Here is a 22,491-nt window from a genome sequence, read left to right as displayed (position 1 = left end):
CTTCATTGCAGGAGCCGTTTTAACTCGGGGGCATTTTGAACTATTATCTCTCACTTTATTTGTCCCTTTTACGGGAAATTTGTTTTGGACAATACAGGTATTATGGCGTTTCTCAATATGTTGTCTTTCCATGTGATAATAAACAGCTACACAATGTGCCTGAGTGTGCTTACATCGTATGAATACATTTATCTACAGAAATCCACACACAGAATAAGAATAAGAATTTGTAGCACTAATCAAAATCCTTCAGCCAATCAAACGGAACGTAACGTTACGTCATTAATATTAATGAGACGGGGGCGGGTTAGTGTAAACACGATGTCGATGACGCGCAAGTGCAGAAAGAAGAAGAGTCGGTGCTGAGTAATTGAATGCTACTCTTTTCTTTACCTCTCTGAGGAGATTCACTTTTACTTCGCAGACAGATTTGTTTAGCGGTTTTCAACTGGGGAAATAACGAAAGAGTGGATGCAAAGGTACGTTTAGGAGACTCTTAAAACAATTACACTTTGTTTACTATAAGGCATGCAATGAGCATTTTATTATTTGCATTAGTTATTTATAATGGGCGTGCATGGTGATGTTTAGCTCCTTCCTTATGCCTGTAAATACTGATGAATAATACTAATATATATTATGTTCCGTTGCCTTTCCTGGTGTTTCAAAATGAATGATATAAATCTGCTCAAGTACTATAAATAAATTAATAACAATGAAACATTACAGAAACTGATTTTAATTGCAATAACAAATAATTGCAATAACCCATAACAAATTCTAATGACTAACACCTGTTGTACTTTTTGGATTTCATATTCATGATTCAGATTTTGTTGTTAAAATTAAAAATGTATATCAAAAGTTACTTAAAACATGGTCATGATCTTTTTTAATATAGATTTTATAAAACAAGACAAAAACCATTTAGGTTTATAATTTAACTATGTGCTGTGAAATCATTTAAATCATTGATTTATTGATTGATTTACCGTCGGTCACGTATTCATGTATATTGTCCAGTTATGCCATGTTGTAAATCACATCTGTGTCTGAAAAGTATCATTCTGTCCTGATTGATATTAACTCGTTTAGAAACAGGTCTAGGAAGTGTGATTCCACAGAAGTGCAGGATTCCACTGTAAGTCATTGTTTGCAGTGCAGATTCCAGTAAGTTAGTGATGCTCTAGTGAATGGTTTTTGTGCTCTGTGTTTCTTTCATGCACATGTACAAACACTGACACCTCATTAAGGGAAATAACATCATAGTGTGGGAAGAAATGTGTGTAGAAAACATTCCAAGAAGTTCTTAATCCAGGCCATAATCTACAATAGACTCCTTTTTTTATTTTATTTTTTACCTTAAATTCGTCGCATTGACAACCAGTGGCACCAAGGGGCTGTTTGAGCCCTCAGCAGAGAGAATGTCCCACACAGAAACATGCCTTTCCTTTCCTTTCCTTGCCAAAATGGCAAGTTTCCTTCTGTTATTGCTTTGTTGAAATATTTGTAATTGTGCTGTAAAGCAATGTCACCACTTGATGTTGCTTGGAAGCAAACCCATGCTTTAGTGTGCTATTTTTGCACCTGACTAGTTTGATAAATGCTTGCAAGGTAACGATCCTCTGGCCAGTATCTGCTTCCAGTTTCATGCCCACAAACTGACACTAGGCTATATCATTATTGTATAACCAGGATTCAGTCACTTGTCATAGGTGTAATCACAATGTAAGTATTCAAAATTGATTAAAACAAATGCATCAAATTCATGACCTGACCGGAAATTTGAACATTTTTCAATTGCAATGGTATTTATAAGGAATGCTTGTGACAAATTTACCCAGAAAAAGGTGTGGAAGAGGGTGTTTGGAAAAGGGTAAATGCTGTGAACATGAACCCATAATGCTCTCTTTCTTAATTCTATCACTCAGAAGTCTGTCTTAAATTTGCGTAAGAGCTTGTCATGTGGAGCAATTGCTAAATTAGGACTCTTGCACTTTCAAGTTGCGGCTCTCTCAAAACGTTCTGTCACCGCCCTTGCAGATATTTGCTTAAGTGTCACAAAGAATATATGCAGTCACACAAAAAATAAACCCCATTTACAACACTTAACTCAAACAAGCCCTGATTGGGGTGTCTTGAATGCTCTTCTGGCCACCAGACAGCTGACAGATATCTCTGTTTGCTTAAATCAACAGCCATAACCACCACTCCATGAAGCTCCGCCAGCTCACTCAACATTGTTATATAAATGCAGTTAAGATGCATGTCACATTCTGCCATTAATATGATCAACTCCAGCTGCGTTCTTGGCCTTACTGTCTATTTTTGTCTGTGACTATGACTTCACGCAACAACTTAAATAACCCTGTGAAAGAGTAGAAGAACGATGCTTTTCCAGACACAATATACAAAGACTTTTATTTTTGAAAATGCAACCATCACTGTTATTTTGGGTTGTCCTTGGAATAATAATTAAAGAGATTCATTCCATCAAATTTAACTGATCAAGATACAATAATAAAAAAATAACATTCTATAATATAAATATAAATTATATAAATAAATAAAAATATAATATAAAAAATGATTCTACAATAAATATGACAAACTCCAGCTCTTCTATTTTTGACTTCAGGCAAGAACTCAAATAACCCTGGCTGGAGTCGAAGAATGACACTTTTCCATTTATATAGACTTTTAATTTTTGACTTACCGGCGGTTTCTAATGAAAATGCAACCATCATTGTTATTTTGGGTTAAAGATTTGTGCAAATTTGCAATCATTTAATCTACAAATTTTGCTTGTTGGACAGCTGGCTAGGTGATTGACTAAGCAACAACCTAGCAACTGCATCCCAGCATCCTAGCAGCCACAGAAAACACCAAAACAATTGCAGAGCAACTCTCTGACGATGCGTACAACACTTAGGTGACCAGTAAAATAGTAACCAATGCCCTGGCAAAAACTCACACCATTTTGGAAAATGCATAGCAACACTCCGGCAAAGGTTAGAAATACCACAGTAACACCATTGCATCCACTGCGAACATAAACTTGTTAGAAAACCAAACCAACATTCCTCTTTTTCAGAGCTCAGTTCTACTTGAGGGCGATCAGATGTGTGTTCCTGAACCTGTCTAGACAAATCCAGCCATTTGCTTTGTCTCTGAGATAAATGATGAAGAGCTGATGAGCTGGGCTGGGCCTGACTAATGATAAAGAATCAGGAGAATCGGGCACTTCATCAACAGTTACTGAAGACAGACTAATGCCAAACTACTGGATTAACAGCATCTACTAAGAGTGTGCAGACACACACACACAAGCTGAGACAGAGTCGTTCTTGTGAAACGGAATGTCTCGTGTCTGTTGTTGCTCAACACTTCTTGATAATGACGTCAGACACTGTGATTAAAGACAGGAACATTATAGAAAGTCTTTACTGCAGTGAAGCTATCACTAATCATAGCGTAGATAAGCTCATAAAGACAAGGTATTATGCAATAAACACAGATTTGCTGATTGGATTACCTGCAGTGATGGCATAACCAGAAATAAGGTTTCTGCTTGAAAGAGCATGTATTGGAAATTTATCCAGACAGCAAGATTTTTAAAAGCTTTTGATTTGCATGTGTACATAGGCCTACAATTAAAAAATAACACATAAGGACACACTATATCTATAATTTATCTACCAAGGATTCAGATTAATTAGTCTAATTGTACTCTGTTGTTATATAGAAGTTTTTTTTCTTTAAAGTAAAGTTAAAAGTTAAAAGTAAAATTAGGATTTAAACATAAAGGCAAAGAAAACATGAATGGAGACTTAGAGGAGTCTTTGCGGCCGTCCTCTATCTCCATTCTCGTGAATGTTTTGCCTTTGATAGTAAGAATTGCGCACTTGATTTAAATATGAATTAACTCATTCAAAGTGGGAACTGAAAGGAGTAAAAGAGGAATGTAAAATCTTTCTTTTCCTGTGACTTTAGCAAGCGTGTGTCACATGATCTATGCATCTCTAACTGTCTATTAAAAGTGCAATGAAATCTTTTGCAATTTTAATGTACCGCAAAGAGAATTCTTTCTCTATTAGCATAAATAAAATGATGCATTCAGGCTAACAATTTTCTCCTAACATGTGTTCCCTGCGATTCGAACCACTTGCTAACGCAATGCTTTACCACTTGAGCTACAGGAACGCATAACTGTGCGACTTAGAAATTGCTTTGTAAATGTTCAAGAATGCTATATTTAGCTTTATTTTAGTGTGTAGTATTTTTAGTAAAAAAAAATTTTGTCTCTAAAAAATAGATTATCCGGAATGAAAATGCTATCAGGATTGTGAATAACAGAAATGTTGCAATTCCATTTCCTGCCACTAGTGGCTGATCTGGTCACTGGGTGTAAATAATGCCTCATTCGAGTCATTTCTGTAAATGAGTATGCTAAGTAGGATTTATTATAAATTTTAAGGCCATATTAGTATATTATAACCTCAAGTGCAGATGATGTCCTCCACATCCCATCTTTTTGTAAAGTGTCTTTACACAATAATAAACAAAGTCCACTGCTGAACAAGTAATGCTTCCCTGGCTACAATTTTCAAAACTGTGTTTTGCATTTTTATTAGCGACACCAATATAAATATAATTCTAATATTTTCATGTGAAATTACACTAGGCAAGTCACATGGGAAAATATTGTCTGTAAATCCAGTCATGTTTAAGTTTTAACTATCTGACCTGTGTCTTAATATTCAGTGTTATTCAATACCAGAGAATATGGAGTAAAAGATATCATTGTGTGCTTTTTCTCTGCAGTATGATAAATGAATTTTCCCAGTGGCTCCTGAGAGTCTGGTTAACACAGTTAGTTCACTCACGGTCTGCATCAGTCCTGCTGTTTTTTAATGTTTTTATTCTAATTGGGTTTGAATGAACTATATTTTATCTCTAATTTGGTTCTAACTTACTATATTTGGACTGTATAAATGTGGTTTGCATGCTGATTGAATGTGCTATCTGCAACATTTAGAGATCCATTTGTTTAAAATAATATAATATGAAATAATACACAATGATATATGGGGATAATGTAGAGTTTGTTTATTTTGTGATCATGACTGGCTGACTGTACATGATCTCGCTTTTCATGCATACTCACCAAAGAAATACATATGTGAAGATGAAATATTCACTATAATACTTTTTTATTTACATGTTCGTGTTGTCAGTTACAATCTGAAAATATTATGTGTCATTTTCGTTTTATTTATATACTATTGTAGCATTAATTATTATTATGAATTAGGATTTATTTCAGTATTGTTTTTTAAATATTATTGATGATGATTTTTTAAGTTTTAATTTCTATTAGTTTTTTGATAGCAGTTTAGATCGTATAAATAGATAGTATAAATAGAAGATGCTAGATGACACTAAATGCTTTTGTATGAAACATAAGCATGTGTGTGAGAAATGCACAAAAAACCTAGCATTATTACACATGGCTGTGTTATTTTTGTATAATTTATATAGTAAAATAATTCGAAAAAGTTTTTTTATATGCTTTCTGTTTTCATTTAAATTGTAGTTTTTTCTTTCAGTTTTTATCGATTTTTATTTCAGGTTTAGTTTATTTTAGTATTTCAAGTTAAACTAAACTAAATGAAAATGAGATTAAGTTCTTTTTTTATTCAAGTTAACATCTGTTTTTTTTCAAGCAGTGATTTTTAAAAAATGTGTTCAGTTAACTATAATAAGCTGGTGCATGGACAAGCACCATTAATAATGACAATAAGTAAAATGCTAATCAGAATACAACTTTATTCATGCATCTGTTTATGTACGACTACACTGATGCACAAACATTTCTGTTTTTCAGAATGTGAAGCAATATCTGATAAGATGGCATCTCTTAACCATTCCGCCTCCAGTCTGCCTTCCTGCACCTACAAGGAGGACTTCAAGCGCTTCCTCCTCCCCTCCGTCTACACCCTAGTCTTCATTCTTGGTCTCCCGCTCAACTTCATCATCATCCTGCGGATATGGGGCTCCCGACGCACTCTGACACGGACCAAAATCTACATGCTGAATCTAGCGGTGGCAGACTTCCTGTACGTCTGTTCGCTTCCGCTTCTCATATACAACTACGCCAGCAAAGACTACTGGCCATTCGGTGACTTCACCTGCCGCCTGGTTCGCTTCCAGTTCTACAGCAACCTGCACGGAAGCATCTTCTTCCTCACGTGCATCAGCTTCCAGCGCTACATGGGCATCTGCCATCCGCTGACGGTGTGGCCCAAACAAGGTGGACGCAGGCTGGCGTGGTTGGTCTGCGCTGGCGTCTGGGTGGCTGTCGTGCTTCTTTGCGCTCCAACGTTCGAGTTCGCCGCCACCGGCATCCAGCGCAACCGAACAGTGTGCTACGACCTCAGCGTTCCAGAGCGCTCCACAGCGTACTTCCCATATGGCATCACTTTGACCTGTCTGGGCTTCGTCGTGCCCTTTTTAGTGATCGTGGTGCTGTACTGCAAAATGGCTTGGGTTCTCTGGCAGGTCGGCGAAGCCAGAGAAGTATCAGCCATGGAGAAGAAGAATAAAGCTGTGAAGATGATCATCATTGTGATGCTGGTGTTCGCCATCAGCTTCTTGCCGTTCCACGTGACAAAGACGCTCTACCTGCTGGTGAGGACCTTTCCCACGGCCCCCTGCGAACTGAGGAACCTGCTGTCTGTGGTCTACAAATGCACCAGACCCTTCGCCAGCATGAACAGCGTTCTGGACCCCATTCTGTTCTACTTCACCCAGCCGCAGTACAGACGCAGCACCAGGAGTCTGCTGCTCAAGATCACCTCGCTCCGAGACAAGACTAGCCAAATCTGACTGGGGGACACCTGCTTTGGTCGAAAGTTTCTCATGGTACAGTCATAGACACTAAGGCACTACAGTTATAGCCATTGATTTTTAGGCTAAAGTTTACAAATTAGTGCCTTCACTAGGTCCCATTAGTGAAAGTTTTGTACCTTTATTTCTGAGAATGTAGTAAAAAAAAAAAAAAAAAAAAAAGATTTCTGAGAAACGCTGTTGATAGTTTAAATCACTGAAACAAACACTCCCCCAATCAAAAGAATCACACATGTATCTTGATGGCTCCGCCCCCAAATTCATCATCATGCTGTGCAGCATCATCAGTGGACACGCCCCTTTCTGGTGATTGGCTACAAGTGTGTTTTGCCACTTGATCCCACTTTCCTCAGTGTTCCTCAGAAATCACTTTCTGCACCTTTAAGAGTTTATTTCGACATCTATTTGTGGTTATAAATTTTAATTACAGTTCAAATCTCTAAAGGCTATTTTCTCAAAATGTTTTTTTTTCATATATACTGAACCATAAATCTCCACTTCAACAGTAGATAAAACTTTTGTTTTGGTTTGTTCCAGGGTTATAATAGTTAACTAAAACAAAAACTGAACCCATAAACATTTTCGTTAGTTAAAATAAAATAAATGCTAACTGAAATAAATATTTTATGGCAGATAGTTGTGGAGGCAACATTTATCATTTTCATTAACTTTAGCTTAAAGTACCAAAATAACAAACTGAATAATACAATTACAAATTTTTACAAACAATCAATGATGCTAAAATAAAACTGGTTTAACTTTTTTTTCCCTAAAAGCATCATAAACGTGTTTGACAGTTTGACAGAAATATACAAAATGTATTCAATTTAGCACATTTTTAATTAGATAATGCCACATATACATATTTAAATATACCATGTAATACAAAATGTAATGCCTTAATGTACTGTGATTAGTTAACTGGGGAAGTATGGTTATATCTATTAGTTAAACAATTACCCTGTTAACCTGTAGTGTCTTATGTTAAGATAACTTAGTAGGCTGTGTGGTTGTTAAAACCATAAATAAAGTCAATATTTAAATAGAAAACATCCAATGCATTAAGTACCTGTACTGTGAAGGTTGTACATAATGGTTAAAGGAAGTGACTCTTATTGATTGATTCAGTGTTACAAAAATATAATTTATGATGACTAAAACTATCACCCTACGGACACTTACATTTGCTTTGAGACAACAGCCCACGGTAGAGCTGTGTGTCTGGTATCTGAGCGTTTAACCCCTGCATGGCAGCTGAGCGAGTGTCGTGATCAGCTTATCTATCTGATCTTTATGAGGGCAATAGAAGGGAAATGTTGATATAAGAATTACAGAACTGTGAAAGCAAAAATATCTTGCCAGTTTCCGATTTTGATCCAAGTGGATTTGAGTTAAAATTGCATTTAAATGTAATTTAATTAATTAAAATAATAATAATAATTGTTAAATTATTGATTAATTATTGAGAATTAATTTGCACTGGATTTGCAAGAATAAAAAAGTTATATATATATATATATATATATATATATGTAAAGAAATCAATACTTCTGTTTAGCATGGATTTATTAATTTGCTCAAAAGTGACATTAACAAAACATTTGTAATTTTATAAAGATATTTCAAATACATTCTGTTGTTTTGAATGTTTCATTCATCAAAGAATCCTGAAAAAAAAGATCAGTTTCCCAAAAATATGAAAAACTGCTGTTCAACTTTTATAATAATCAAAACCTTGAGAAGTGTTTCAAAATTCAGCTTTGTATCACAAGAATAAATATCATTTTTTATATATTTTCAAATAGAAAACAGTTATTTGAAAGTGTAATCACAATATTAGTTTTTACTGTATTTTGAACAAATAAATGCAGCCTTGGTGAGCAGAAGAGACTCCTTTTAAAAACATCTTAGCAACCACAAATGTTTGAACAGTACTTTGCATGTGTGATATTTAGGATAAATAGGTCCATTGAGACAGTGTGGAATTATGGATGAGAGATAGAGATGAATGAAAGCATTTGGAGTTGAATAATTACACATCTGTTTAACACTGCATCTGCTGCACATTATCTGAAGGTCATTATCAGATGTTTGATGGTTTTATAACACTTTGTACAGCTCAACATCCTTATGATGTAACATCATGTCCTACAAGAGAAGGATCTAGTGTTAACAATAATTGATCCAGGGACGGACTTCACATAGAAAGACATATTTGCACTGCATGTGCAGTCATTGTGTTTTTATGAAGCAGTTTAATCGTAGCTGTAGACCGCTGGTTATTTGAAGCTTTGACATGACCGAAAACTACAAAAAGAAATGCCTGGAAGGCTGGGTTTACAGAGTGGTTAAACAAATGATTTAGCATTATTGTTAGAGTGAGTGGGCATGTGTTTTAGTCATTTGGCCAGTATTATGTTTATGAATTGTTAAATATTAATGAATTTTGCCCTATATCTGAATGGTGAAGAAGAACATTTATTTTAGCACTTTTATGTTCGGAGTAACTACTGCACTGTAAATACTGTATACTACATCCTGTTTTTATTAATTCAGTTATCCTTAAATAAAATATTTTTAAATGCTATTTTGCATTTTGAAATCCAGTTTTGTGACTGTCTAATTAAAAAAAATATTGGGTGTACAAAGTATTTTGGCAGATGTAGTAGATTAATCTATGTATTATACATACACAATCTGGATACCGTATACATACTAGAAATATTAATAGTACTGTGCTATTTTAAACATACTGTACACTGTTAACTGCTGACTTGTAACGTGAACATGCAGCGACTTCAACCTGTCTTGAAATAAGAAGTGTTTCTGTCTCAGACTCTATTAACGGCCAGTAGATGGCGAACTTTACCAACAAGTTTTAAATCAGATGTGATTTTTCCACATTAAACTGTCTATTTGTTTCCTGTTTCAAACAATATATGACATGCAATGATGAAAACCACTCTGTCAGTGTTATGTAATATACTAACAAAATCATTCCATCTGTGTCTGTATTGTAGTATGTGCATAAAATATATTTTTTTCAAGTAAGCATAATTGTTATTTTACTAGTTATGATTATTTCTTTGTCAATGAATGTTTGCTTTTGTTTTATCAAACTATTGTGTGTGTGTGTGTGTGTGTGTGTAAATCTACAGTCTCCAGATGTATAAGTATCATATAAAAATGAAGCTATTCAAATCTATATCCTAAATGAGGTCTTTGTGGATGTATTTGGTTATTGTGTAATGGAATGTGTTCTTAACCTGATCTGTTGTTTGTCCAGTAAAGACAAATCAATAAACTTAATTTCCTGCAATCTTTCTCATATTATTGTAACATTCAGGATTAAGAAAGACCTACAATGGTCACATAAAGTCTTCGGATGCTTAAGATGCACTAAATGTCATTGCATTACAAAAAATACCAAACCAGACATTTGAAAGAAAATTATACTAGAGTACAGTTAACTTTAGATATGAGTAAACAAAAATATGGCCACTAGAGTGCATTCTAGGCATGCAACTAAAATGCAAGATAGGCGAAATAGAAAAGAAGAAAAAAGAAGCCTTCGAAACAAAGGACTGCAGAAGTTTTTACTGCATAGCCAGTGCATGGAGGCCGTGCAGACAAACAGGGCTTTTGGTTAAAGAGGCAATAACTAGTTTTATCTGTTTGAGCCTCCCCAAAGCGCAAAGAAAACTAAGATGATCATATTATTCAACGGTTTCCCAATGTGCATTTACAAACTGACACATAATCGTCATCACTATCTGCTCTCTCACATCAGAAAGAGGAAAAGCTGGATTCCCCCTCGTTTTCCCCAGGGGTCTCTCTCTCAAGCCCCGACCCCATGTTTTAGTCCCGCCCTCTATCCAAGCAACTATCTGCATGTAAAAAGCCACAAGTCACGGAAACCTTTAATTGTGCTAAAATAATGTTGAGCGCACTTATTCGAGCTGGGAATAAAGGATGCTTTTGAAGAAAGACAGGCGGCCAAGGAAATGGGAATTACTTTGGAAAATGTACATTATTCAAACGTTGCTCTAGTGTGTGTCGGGCTGAAACACTTGGGAGTTTTCTGCTCAAACTTTGAGCTCTTTCTAAATGCATGGATGGACACTAGGAGAAGCGAGCACGCGCATAGTTCCGGGGATATAACTCGGTTTTCTTAAACAATCTCTTGGATTTTTTCGTCCTCCTCTTCGGAGAACACTGCCAAACAACTTTTGTGGTTAAATGGGGGCATTGTAAGTTGTTTTCAGGGGGCTAGAGGCAACCACGGAAAACGAAGGAGAAGGAAAGAGCGGACTATTTAACAATGAACTGAGAGAATAGCAAGAAGGACAAGTGGGAGGACAGGCATCGCAATGGCTGAAAGGGAGACTGAGAGAAAAGCGCCTGTTCATAGAAGCGTCTCTTTCAAAAAGTTGGACAGCTGGAGCGCAAAGCGCAGATCGTTTGGAGAGGATTTGGATAGGTGCAGTGCCCTTCCCCCAGACGCCGTAGAGCACAGCGCGCAACCATCACAAGCGACGCACGCTGTTACTGTATCCAGAAATGTTTCCAAAATCTCAGCGGCCAGCCTCTCGACCGCAGACCTCAAGAAAGCCTCTCATGCAATATCTTCATCCGTTCGTCAGCTCTCTGAGAAGTTCAGTTTGAGCACAGGCGGGACACAGAGCTCTTTTGTCAACACTGGAAGCGTTAAAAACACAAAAAGTGTGGAAGATTCGGATTTGAATGAGAGTGGCTTCTTATCCAAGGAGTTTTCGGAGACTGCAACGGAGAAACTTAAGGACAGCAACAGATATTGCTCGGCTCAAGAGTCCGTGTCAGGGTCGGATTCGGACAGAGGAGATAAACACAGGCTTCTGAAAACTGTGGGTGGTACAAGTACAGGTAAGATAGATTGTCTTGAAATCACTAGTTATCATTTAGCACCCAACAAACTGTCAGGCGTAAACAAAGACACTTTCTATTACTGCTCAAGCCTATTTACTAAATGGGCTTGTACTTAAAGTTAGCTTTGTTAGCTTGTATACTGTATCAAGTTCGCTGTAATGACACTTTGCTTGTGCTGTTTTGCATTTTACAGTCGATTTGGATAAATGATGTGTCTACTTAATGAATATCATAACTGTGAGTTAACTACACATTGTTTTTGTCTTAGGGAGCCCAACATGCAAATCTCGTCGTGTCTATCACCCTTCTTATGGAGAGACATCTATTCATATTGACTCAAGCTGGCCAAGTGTTTCTAAGATTAGAGAACTATTTGGGGATGGACGCAGAAAGCAACATCGGTCAACTTCAGATGCTGATGACTTGAAATCTGCCTGTCAACACTTAGAGCATTTCGATGCTAAAGAGGGCATCTCAACTCCAGACGAAAGTGACAAACAGTTCCACCACCAGCCGAGAGGAGGCTGGCAAGAGACTAACAGCTCTCATCATGACAACAGTACATTATATGCAGACTATTCAATTTCTAACTTTCATACTTTAAGTGCTGAAAGCGAGTTTTTGAATTGTGATTCTCCTCCTGCTCCCCCACCACGTAGTACGACTGCTTTGCCCCCCAAGTCTCACCGTTACCAGCTGCAGGAGCAGAGACAGAGGGCAGAGCAGCCACAGCCACCGGATAGCTTGCATTCCTCACATAACTCCTCCCAACCACAGACAGGGCCCTCCGTGGAACTAGCTGACGCTGGGGGACGACTGAGCTCTGGAGAAGAGGACAAGAAGTTAAGAGGACGGACAGGTGATAACTTCTCCCAAAACAAGCATGGCATCAGGGCTATTTTGAGAGGAAGGTCTTCAGGCAGTGAAGAGGACAGCCCTGCTGCAGCACTAACTCACCACAGCAAGGACGTAAGACGTCGCTCGCTAAGGAAAAAGAAGAAAAGCAATTGCAGCAAAGGCAATGAAGAGTCAGATGACAGTGACAATCAACCTCTAATGATGGAGCCTTCTGATTCTCAGACGGTAGGCAGCAGGATTGAGGGTTTCCGTTCTAGGGGTTGCTATACGGGCTTGCCATGGACACGAGACAGCCCATCTCAACGGTCCCATGTAACTAAAGACAACTTTAGGCAACTCTATAGAAATTTTGAAGGGTCAGTTGGAACTAGCCCTGTTCCTCAGGTGTCACGGGTTTCAAAGGTCACAATACCCTCATTTACATCCAGTCCATTGGGGTCAAGAAGTAGTAGCAGGTATTCTAGCACAGAGACATTAAAAGAGGATCAGCCAGCCAACATCCACAGCTTTGGCAGGGCCTCGTCAGTTGTTTTGAGTAAAACATACCATGGCAATGCCACCATGTACCGCTCGCCTAGTTTTGGTCATGGAGATAACTTTTCTCGTGCAACAGTTCGAGTTAACTCTAAACTTGTGCCAAGCTTAAACCCAGCAGAATATAAAACATGTAGTTCAGAAACAGGGTTTTCTGTCACTCCTTAAATAATGAGAAAGACAGGAACAGGATCTCTATGTCCAACCCTGACATTGCCTCAGAAACTCTATCACTTCTTAGCTACCTTAAGACCGATCTATCAGAGTTAAGAATGAAGAAAAAGGGACAAGATGATGAGGACAATGTAAACTCTGATCAAGGCACGTCTGTGTACAGAATGGGCTCCAGGACAAGTCGGCCGCACCGTGGACGTCCTTCCCTTAAGGATCTCACTGCTACTTTGAGGAGGGCAAAGTCTTTTTCTTACTCTGAGAAGCCAGTAGGGCAGCAATATTATGGTAGCGGGCCAGGTTTAAGGAGTTCCTCTGAGCATCGGCTAGACTCTGAAGGCAGTGGCGAGCAGGTGATGATTGCTGACAGGGAGGTGGAGAGCGATGACTGCAGAAGTACCTACGGTTACGACGAGCCAATGCCTACACCTCTCCAAGACTACTATGTGCAGGAAGCCAGACAGGTGATAAGAGACATTTGTCAGATGGGAGAAAGTAAGGACGATGATGATTATGAGGAAGACCATTTCAAGACAAAAAGCAGTGACACTAAAATAGACACTGAAAAAGAAGATAAGGCAAAGCAGGAGGTGAGGATACTTGAGCCCTCTGATTTTACTGGGTGTAAGGAAGAGGAGGCTGATGGAAAAAGTGGAAAATGTTTACAGAAGGGAAATTCAGAGGAGAACATGTTCTGTGATAAGTCATTGGATGAACTCTCTGGTCATGAATCTAGCCTGACAGATGAAGGTATTGTCACAGAGCCAGAGAGTGGCTCATATGGGGGTCTATCCTGTGTTAAAGACTTGCTGGGTCAGACTCTCAATGTTTGGAATCAGTCGGGATTGTACAAAGAGCAGCTGCCTGATACAACATCAGAGGAAGTTCCATCTGCTAAGACAGAGAATGAGGGAGTAGCCATAGGAGGAGACATTAGCAGCAGTAAAAATGTAAACCAGGGGGCCTTGGAGGCTCCATCTACTCCTAGTGCTATTCGCAGGAGAAGGAAATTCTCCTCCGCTGGAAACAATGGCTCAGATTCCAGCAATGGCAGTAACGCAGAGTCTAATGGTGAGTCTGCATACCGCTCTTTGAGTGATCCTATGCCTCATAGACATCGTTCAGTTGCAGGGGATGCCGAAAAGAGCTTCTCCATGGACAGCAACCTGCTCGGTTCACTCTCTCTGAGTTTCAAGGTGGGTGGTGGTGTGGAGTCTTCTGCAGCAGACCTTTCTGAATATACAGGCAGTGCCGCCAGTGACCTTTCTGTGTGTAGCGACAGCCTGAAAGATTACAGTACTGTGATTCAGAGCATTGTTTGTGAACCTGGAACAATGGACAATCTTATTGATGAGAAGGCGAACGGCAAGGCTGTTAAGAAAAAGAGCTTTAGCGACCCTAGTAGACGTGGAGAACTGACAGATACAGTCCTAGAATTTCAAAAGCATCACAGTGAGCCAATTAATGAACTAGAACAATCTATACCACCTTCCAGTAGTGAGCCCATTTTATCTGAGCAAAGAGATGAGCTTTGGGCACTGAATAGTGAACAACGTCAGCCTTATCGTCCAACCAGAAGGTCTCGTTCTCAGTCTGAGCATGTTTTGCCCTCCGATCTTAGTCATAATGGAGAAACAAAAGCCCCAGGGGAGGCCTCATATCCTTTTGACCCCAAGCTAGCTCAAGTTTTGTCTCCTCGAGCTAGTCGGCGGAGCCCCAAGAAACGGACAAACCGCTTTACCCATCAGTTGTCTTGTGATGACGGGGATCACTTAGATGAACAAGGTGAAGAGCAGTCCTCTGCATCCATTCTCCCCCAGCTTCCAGCCTCAAAGATCAGACCAAAACATGTGCGTCATGCCAGTGAACCTGCCACATTTGTGCCAATAATTCCTTCACATGCCCAAATCTCCCAGGACCTCCAGAGTTCTAGCCATGTCACAGAGTCTACACTACCCAGCAAAACAGTCCCGGGGGAGGACACTCCATCATTAGAAGACGTGACTGAGCAATACATCTTGACCTTGAACTCTCCAGAGCCCCCAGCGGAGACCCCACCAGCTACTGTTGGGGTTATTCTAGAGGGCACCGCTTCCACACCTTCAGTTCCTACCAACACTGCTGAGCCAAAACTAGAGAGGAAGTCCAGCGATGAACTTTCCGCTGTTCCTCTGAAGGCCAAACCAAGGGTGGTGAGTGATATGTTATATTCTCAATTTTGGCTATTTATACGTCTTTGAATCAGTTGTTTATGGCGAGTTATAACGTAAATGCTTGCAAATATATTTCTATAAACCGCTGTTTGCACAGCAAAGGTTATTATAGATGGACGTAGCTTTTTACTTCATAATCGTGGACGATAACTTGTGAGCAAAGCAAAATTAAGTCTGTTTTTTTTTCATAATTTTTTATTTTATGAGACTGAATTAAATTAAGGATAAAACTGATATATCACTCTATGAAGAACTTGGATGAGAGTTTCAAGGCCTTCAACATGAGTGGGTATGCATGTGCAAAATTAAGAATTTATTTGTTGTGTAGCGTTGCTGAATTTACAGCTTCCGACTTTGTTTTTGCTTCAAATGGAAAGAGCAGAACAATGTTTCTTAGAAATATGAAGGTCATTTATTTTGCCCACAACATGTTCTTCTGCAGTCATATTGTTCTTCTTTTTCTTAGCCTAACTTCATTTTGGTCCAATGCCTGTAGAGTGTGTGCGCTTGTTTCTCCCACTGTCTGCCACAAATGTTCCTTTGTTTATCTGCCTCTATGAAAAATCTTAATATTCTGGCATTCTTAACTGGCATATTTTGAAGATAATGCTTTATATCTTTGTGTATTTATATAATGGTTTATCCGTTGTATAGAAGGTTAGAAAAGACTAACCTTTTTTAAAAAGACTTGTGTTACCAAATTTACCTTAGGGAGAAATACCTTTCAAATACTTAATATTTAAGAGTGTTGTGCTTGATAGTGTATGTCCAAGAGTCGTGATGTTTTCCAAAGTCTTGCATACTCTCAGTGATGGATTAGTTCTCTGTATGGCTTTGGCAAGCCCTCTGTAGCACGGTTGGTCTGTCTCAGACACTGGGTTTGGTCATAGTTTCCCTCAGTCCACCTTTTATGGTGCTGTATTTTCCTGAGATTTTGTCTTTGCCAGCTTGTCCTTTCAGTATTGTGGTCCACACAGGACTCTGTTTGGAGCCGTCTGATATTGGCTGATTATATAAAGGGTGCAGATGAGTTTAAGTAACTCTGTTGGCCTCTATAGCTCCAAAATTCCTGTTTTTTTCTTTTTTCCTTGCAAGGGTCATTATCAAGTGCACATTGGGAAAATGTTTGCATGGTCTTGTCATTCATCTTGGATTATCCAGTCTAATTTGAGCCCATCATTGACAGAGTCTTGGGGACTCGCACATGCTTTTGACTATTTTCTCAGGCACTCGCACTCACACATTTGTATTCTGGCTAATGAAAACACAAAGTGTAAATAGAGCTAAATGTTCCTCCTCTTAATCTGTTAGCTCCAGGCATATTTCCAGAGATTAATGCCTGCTTTATGACATGTGTAGGGCTATTTGATGTTTCTTTCATGTTTTTTTTCTTCCTTTCAGTACACTGTCCAAAGATTGTGTCTACAGAACATTGGTATATCAATATAGTGGCCTCAAAAAGTATTTGTAGACTTCAGCCACAGTTAAATATTTTTGAGCGCCATTGGATTATGTAAGTAAATATCAATCCAGGCGTGTATATCTTTCCTTTTAAGAAATGCCACTAAGCTTGGTATGATTTATAAGTCATTATACTTTAAGTCAAGTGTTAGAATACTTTTTGGGGCCAGTGGATTGTGTTTTCTTTGAACTTATAAGTAGTTCTTTCCATGTGTTTGGTGACATTCTCTATGATTTGGATAATCGGGTAATCACTGACCACAGCAATGGCATTTATTATGTAAAAGTTGAGGCCAGGGTAATTATCTTGCCTGTATTACTGTACTCATTTTTTGTTGAAAGAGGAGATGGCGGACGTCTGACACTAGTGGGTTAATGAATATTGAGGCTTGCAGAGGTTCAGACCATAAACACAGGGTGTTTATTACAGGGGCTGTGATCCCTGAGGTTGGGATGATCAGAAAACAGTACACACACCCCCAGAAAAGAAGGAAAAACCTGTGGACAGGCTGTGGAGGAGGAAACGCCCTCCGATTGAGCTTTTTGTGAGTAACCTGTGAAAACAGTTCTTAGATAGAGAAGTCTTAGATAGAGAAAGGTGAACACATTGTGTTCAGCTGTACAAAGACAAGCTGAGATGAAAGAACGTAACAAAAGCACAGCCTGCTAAATAACCTACATGTACAACACAAATGTGTGAGTTTCTGTGTAATGAAAAATCGAAGTAAGTTTCTGATGCTCTCAAATAATCTGAAAAAAGAATCAACGGGGTTAGTTTTTTAGAGGGTTTGCACTTAGAAAATGTGAAGATTGTGCATCGTTTTTTAAAGCACTTGTATTGAATTATTGAGCAAACATTATTTGATCTGTAAAGTCATCCAAATGGTCCTTTATGGAATTGGGAATACTTTGGTGGATAATGCATTACTAGCTGGTTATGTATTACTGGTGTAATTCCAGTGGCTGGAGTTTGCTCCATGTAAATATTAATTTGTATGATGTTGAAGTTGAAAGATTGGATATAACATTGTACAGACAAAGTCAGTGAACGATTCTGTCACACTGGGGACATGTTTAACACATAATGTTTCTCATGTCTTGTGTAAATCGGTGAATATTGTAATGTCGATCCTGGAGCAATGTTTTGCCCCAAAGGCTTCCACTGTAAATGCCTATAAACACAATTTTATAATTCTGATACGAACTGATGGATAAGTTGACTATTTCTACTGCTAATAAAACTTTTTAATATCTTTTCCCCTCCTAGACAGCAATAAGATTAAATGGAGAGCAAATGGAGGCTTGCTTAAGTGTTTCAGAAGAGACAAAACAAAGTCTCAAACTGTGCTTAGTTTACCAAGAAAGTCAGCAGTCAAAAACTAAAAACTAGTGATCCCAAATATCTGATGGCTATCTACATTTGTTTTACAGCTCTATGACTTATACTGGTTTGCAGGTCTTAACTGGATGTGTTTTTAGTTGGAAAGGGAGGGACACTGTTTGTGTCTGATGTGTGTGTAGGTGTGTTATAAATGTCTCTGCTCCTTTATCAGTGCCAGCGCAGAGTGATCCTGCACAGACAGGAAGCTGGGGAACAGAAACAGGAAGTTGTTGTGGTTACTAATATGTTTGATGAGCTGCAGAGGCTGAAATGTGCGGCTCTGCTCGACAGACTGTTTGGAAACAAAGTGCCTGTAAAAAGTGCTACACCCACACAGTAGGTTTTATATATTTTAAATAGTTGTAATCTAGTTTATTTTATTTGTTTTATACTAAAAAGTATAAATATACTTCCTCTTTACTTAAAATATATCACTTTTTACATAACAATATAATTTAAGTAAAACAATAGCAATTTATTTGGGTAGCTTTTTGTATGAGTTTGTTGTGTACAAGAAATGTTATAAAAGTGAGTTGAAATACACAATTTATTTGAGCAGCTGTCGATGTGGCATGTGTGTTCATCAAACTTAAATATTTGAAATAAAAAACACATAAAAATTAAGTTGGATTTATCCCTTTTTCACTGGCGGGGACTTTCCAAGGCAGATGCTTCCTCGGCACTTCAACTGTTTGAAAGCTGCAGCGGATCTAAATTTCACAGACTGATTAACACGGTAAGATGTGCAAGTTTTGGCAATTTATTGGTGATGTAAAGTCACGCAAAATCGTTCACTCAACTAGGAAGCTAAAGTAAGGTTTGCAAATTGTACTGTATAGCTAGCTATCCTGCACACATGGCAAGCTAAGTTGGCTACACAGTGCTAAGCAGTGAAGTCTTGTATGCAACGATCAGAAGACAACAGCAGTTAAGACCGTGTTGTTAATATGAAATTAAACAAGTGCTTTAGTAATGCCTATTATGTTTTAAGACTACATTGGCTTTAATTTTACCAATAATATCACTTTTAATCGTTAGTTAGCGCTAACTTACCCTGTTAACTGCCATTCACATTTTTGAACATAGACTTGAAAGTGCATGATCCAAACCTATAATTCACGACTGAAAACATTTTGTAACATGATTTTGATGTACAATTTTCATGGTAGATGAATTTCAAATGGGTTTCAAAGGATGAATTTTGAGATTTTATGTTTTCAGGTGATATATAATGTTTTCTAAAGTGTGATGGAGAAAAAGGCAACAAAGAAGACTTTTATATATATATATATATATATATATATATATATATATATATATATTTCAAAGTGCTGTGTACTGTAAATAAAGGTGACTTGACTTATTTAATTTCATCTTAATAACACAGTCTCCGGTGGGGCATGCAGCTATCGTGGGGTCCTTGTGTTATCAGCAGCAGAGTTGTAAGAGCATTTGATAGCACTGGCTCAAAACCATAAAACTATTTTTAACCTGTTACTTAAATATTTTACATTTACCACTGGTTTTTAAACTTATTCTAACATGCATATTTTTTCTGTCTTTAGGTAACCAAGCGTTTTTGTTACCTGGGGTCTTCAGATACAGGTAAGAAAAACTTCAGAATAGATACAGTTAAAGCTATAATTATTCCCAGGTAAGTAAAACATAGGTAAAATTGCAAACAATAGTGTTGGCTCCATACAATTACATTTCTGAATTAGGTTTTATGTACCAACCACCAATAGAAGGCAGATATGATCACCTTTCTGCCTCCTACTACTGCACTAATAGAAGCTTGATTCATATTGATAAATACAGCCTACATGGTCAGTTAAATCTCAATTTTGTGAGATGCTGGTGATAGTGTGAGATCTTGTACAGTACAGTGGTAGTGGTGTATATATAGTACAACCTTTTTCATCAATTGCATGGTTGAAAATACAGAGGTTCTCTAATTTGTGATACTGTCATCAGGCAGTGAATTTTGATCAGATTTTACTTGTTGACAGGATCCGTCTGGCTATGTGGAGAAAAGGAGAGAAGTGGTACTGAGATGCCTGATTGAGTACATATGGGAGGGAAAGGAAGACCTCATCAGTGTCCACCATGTATGTACTGGGCTTAAAGCTACTTATCTCATTTCTGTCTGTATGTTATTACTATTGTGATGATATGGGGTAATTACTTTGTTCTTGAAATACATTTAATACAGTAATGTGATGACCAATAAGGTACAGGCAAGGAAAATTGCATTGTTTTATTTTAATGTATCCTTTGAACCAGAAAAGACAACACTCATGCTACAGTAGATCATGATAGTATAGTACCAACACTCTATGACATTGTCATGGTAGACTTCACTCTGGTCACATGCTCTAGTCAAAGTATCCATCACCTTAAGCAACTAAAAAGTACAACTTTGACTTTGTGTCGTATCTGTCTTCTACCAGTCTGCTATATTCATCTCAATACCTGTTTGTCTGACCAAACTCTTGATTCTTTTTTGTCTCCTCAATAGAGTCATGATGAAACAGAGGTGCACGCTGAGCTTGGCAGTTCCCCACTGAAAATATACATGCGCCATCAGCCAAACACGATTGGGATTATCACAGTAGAAGGACAGCCTATGGTCAGAGGTGTGCCAAACCTGTAGAAAACCTCCTGTTTGGACTTGTCTATGCCCACAACCTCTAATATCACTCAAATCTGGTGTATACTTCTGAGATATATCACAGGCTCTTTGTGGGATTGGACCCTATGCATACTTTTGTATGTTTTGTAGGCACTGTTAAAAGTGACACTAGTTGACATTGAATAAATGTTATTGTCTTTAATCTGTCTTCCCATCTTTTTCTTCTTCAATTGAATTTGTAATTGTTATTGATAAAGTCTGTTTATGTAAAGTGATTTACTGTACTGCTTAGAATATAGACATTTAGATGTATTTTCTGAGGTAATAGTCAGGACTTAATTAAAATGTTTATTCACACTTGATTAGGTTAAATTTAGTATGAGCATAAAGTTCATAAAACCTAACTAAAATGAGTACAGGTTACTTGTAGCAACACATAAATACGTTACATATACCAAGAAAAATAGGTTTATCTAACTGACTAATATAGCACTTATTAGTTAACTCAGCTTGATTTTGTTGTGTTTGAATTAAGTAATTTTACAGAGTTTATTATACTTGAAAAAGGCTGCAAGTTGACTCAACTTAAAACATCCAATGCAGCCACTTGCCTCACTTTTTATAAGTTTGATCTAGGTATTACTTTTTACAGTGCAGGCGTGAGACGGCACACACACACTCACACACTCCAGATGACTGTGCACTGTGTTTGCATGACTTGTCAAAGCTTTGATGCTCTTCTGGCTGTAACTGCTGCTCAGTGTCTTTAGTGGGATTAAAGGCTCAGTTAGAATGAGGGCATGTGTTTGCTGTCTGCCTGCGATCGGACTGTTGTCTCACAGGGACACGGTCATGTCTGTGTCGTCCTCTTTAACTGAGAGTAATTCCCTCTGTATGTTCACTCAGATGCTTGTGAGTCACTGTGTTTTAATGCAGCGTCTGGATATGTGGGAGATGTCTGTAGATTTTCTCACCCTTAAACTTGCTTACAGAGTCACTGCTGCTGTTGTGAGTGATTCATCAGTTCATGCTTTTCACCTTCCGAGGAAAAAAACGGCTTTACCAAGTTTTGATGGTTTAAGAGGACTGTTGACTAATTTCAGAGGGGTTTTTTGACACTTTTCAGTAGATCAGCTTGCTAACCATTTTAAACTAGCCACAAACCATTTTAGGCTGGTTCAAGGTTGTTTTCCCCCCAGCAGAGTCTAAAGAAAAATCCGTTTGAGTTCAAATTCAAAACATAATGATTTTATCCGCTTTAATTTTTTCTTAATTAATTAAGTCTGTGTCGGAAGTAAAAATATTAAGTGTAATATTAGTTTTATTTTTATAATTCAGTAACGTAAGTACTTATTCAGGGCTCTAGAGTTCAACCTTATTCCTCAATGGTGTGACAAAAAAAAATCAACAACAGATACTAGAGCCCT

At 37.9% G+C, this 22,491-nt stretch overlaps 2 protein-coding genes and 1 long non-coding RNA gene across 3 annotated transcripts in view; all 3 read left to right on the top strand.

Annotated features, from left to right (window-relative positions):
- Window positions 1-352: 352 nt before the first annotated feature.
- On the top strand, window positions 353-8,420 carry LOC113076754 (P2Y purinoceptor 3-like). The gene is made up of 2 exons (XM_026249450.1): window positions 353-479; window positions 5,888-8,420. The coding sequence occupies exon 2, from the start codon at window positions 5,911-5,913 to the stop codon at window positions 6,886-6,888; it is 978 nt and encodes a 325-aa protein (XP_026105235.1). The 5' UTR covers window positions 353-479; window positions 5,888-5,910; the 3' UTR covers window positions 6,889-8,420.
- A 2,366-nt stretch (window positions 8,421-10,786) lies between these two features.
- Window positions 10,787-22,491, top strand: part of LOC113076752 (rho guanine nucleotide exchange factor 17-like) — a 73,245-nt gene continuing 61,540 nt past the window's right edge. The window contains 3 exon segments of the mRNA XM_026249449.1: window positions 10,787-11,811; window positions 12,083-13,363; window positions 13,366-15,569. Of these exon segments, the coding sequence (XP_026105234.1) occupies window positions 11,280-11,811; window positions 12,083-13,363; window positions 13,366-15,569 (4,017 nt within the window). The 5' untranslated portion in view covers window positions 10,787-11,279.
- LOC113076753 (uncharacterized) lies at window positions 18,878-21,266 on the top strand. The gene is made up of 5 exons (XR_003281236.1): window positions 18,878-19,168; window positions 19,820-19,874; window positions 19,998-20,037; window positions 20,442-20,540; window positions 20,951-21,266. It is a non-coding gene; the product is annotated as an uncharacterized LOC113076753 (long non-coding RNA).

This window comes from Carassius auratus, unplaced genomic scaffold (genome assembly GCF_003368295.1).
Source record: "Carassius auratus strain Wakin unplaced genomic scaffold, ASM336829v1 scaf_tig00021147, whole genome shotgun sequence".
Taxonomy (NCBI): domain Eukaryota; kingdom Metazoa; phylum Chordata; class Actinopteri; order Cypriniformes; family Cyprinidae; genus Carassius; species Carassius auratus.
The sequence above is the reverse complement of the archived record's forward strand: the minus strand, read 5'-3'. Positions and strand labels throughout refer to the sequence as shown.

Coding starts and splice junctions, on each gene's coding strand:
- LOC113076754 (XM_026249450.1), top strand. CDS start 5,911: ATGGCATCTCTTAACCATTCCGCCTCCAGTCTGCCTTCCTGCACCTAC.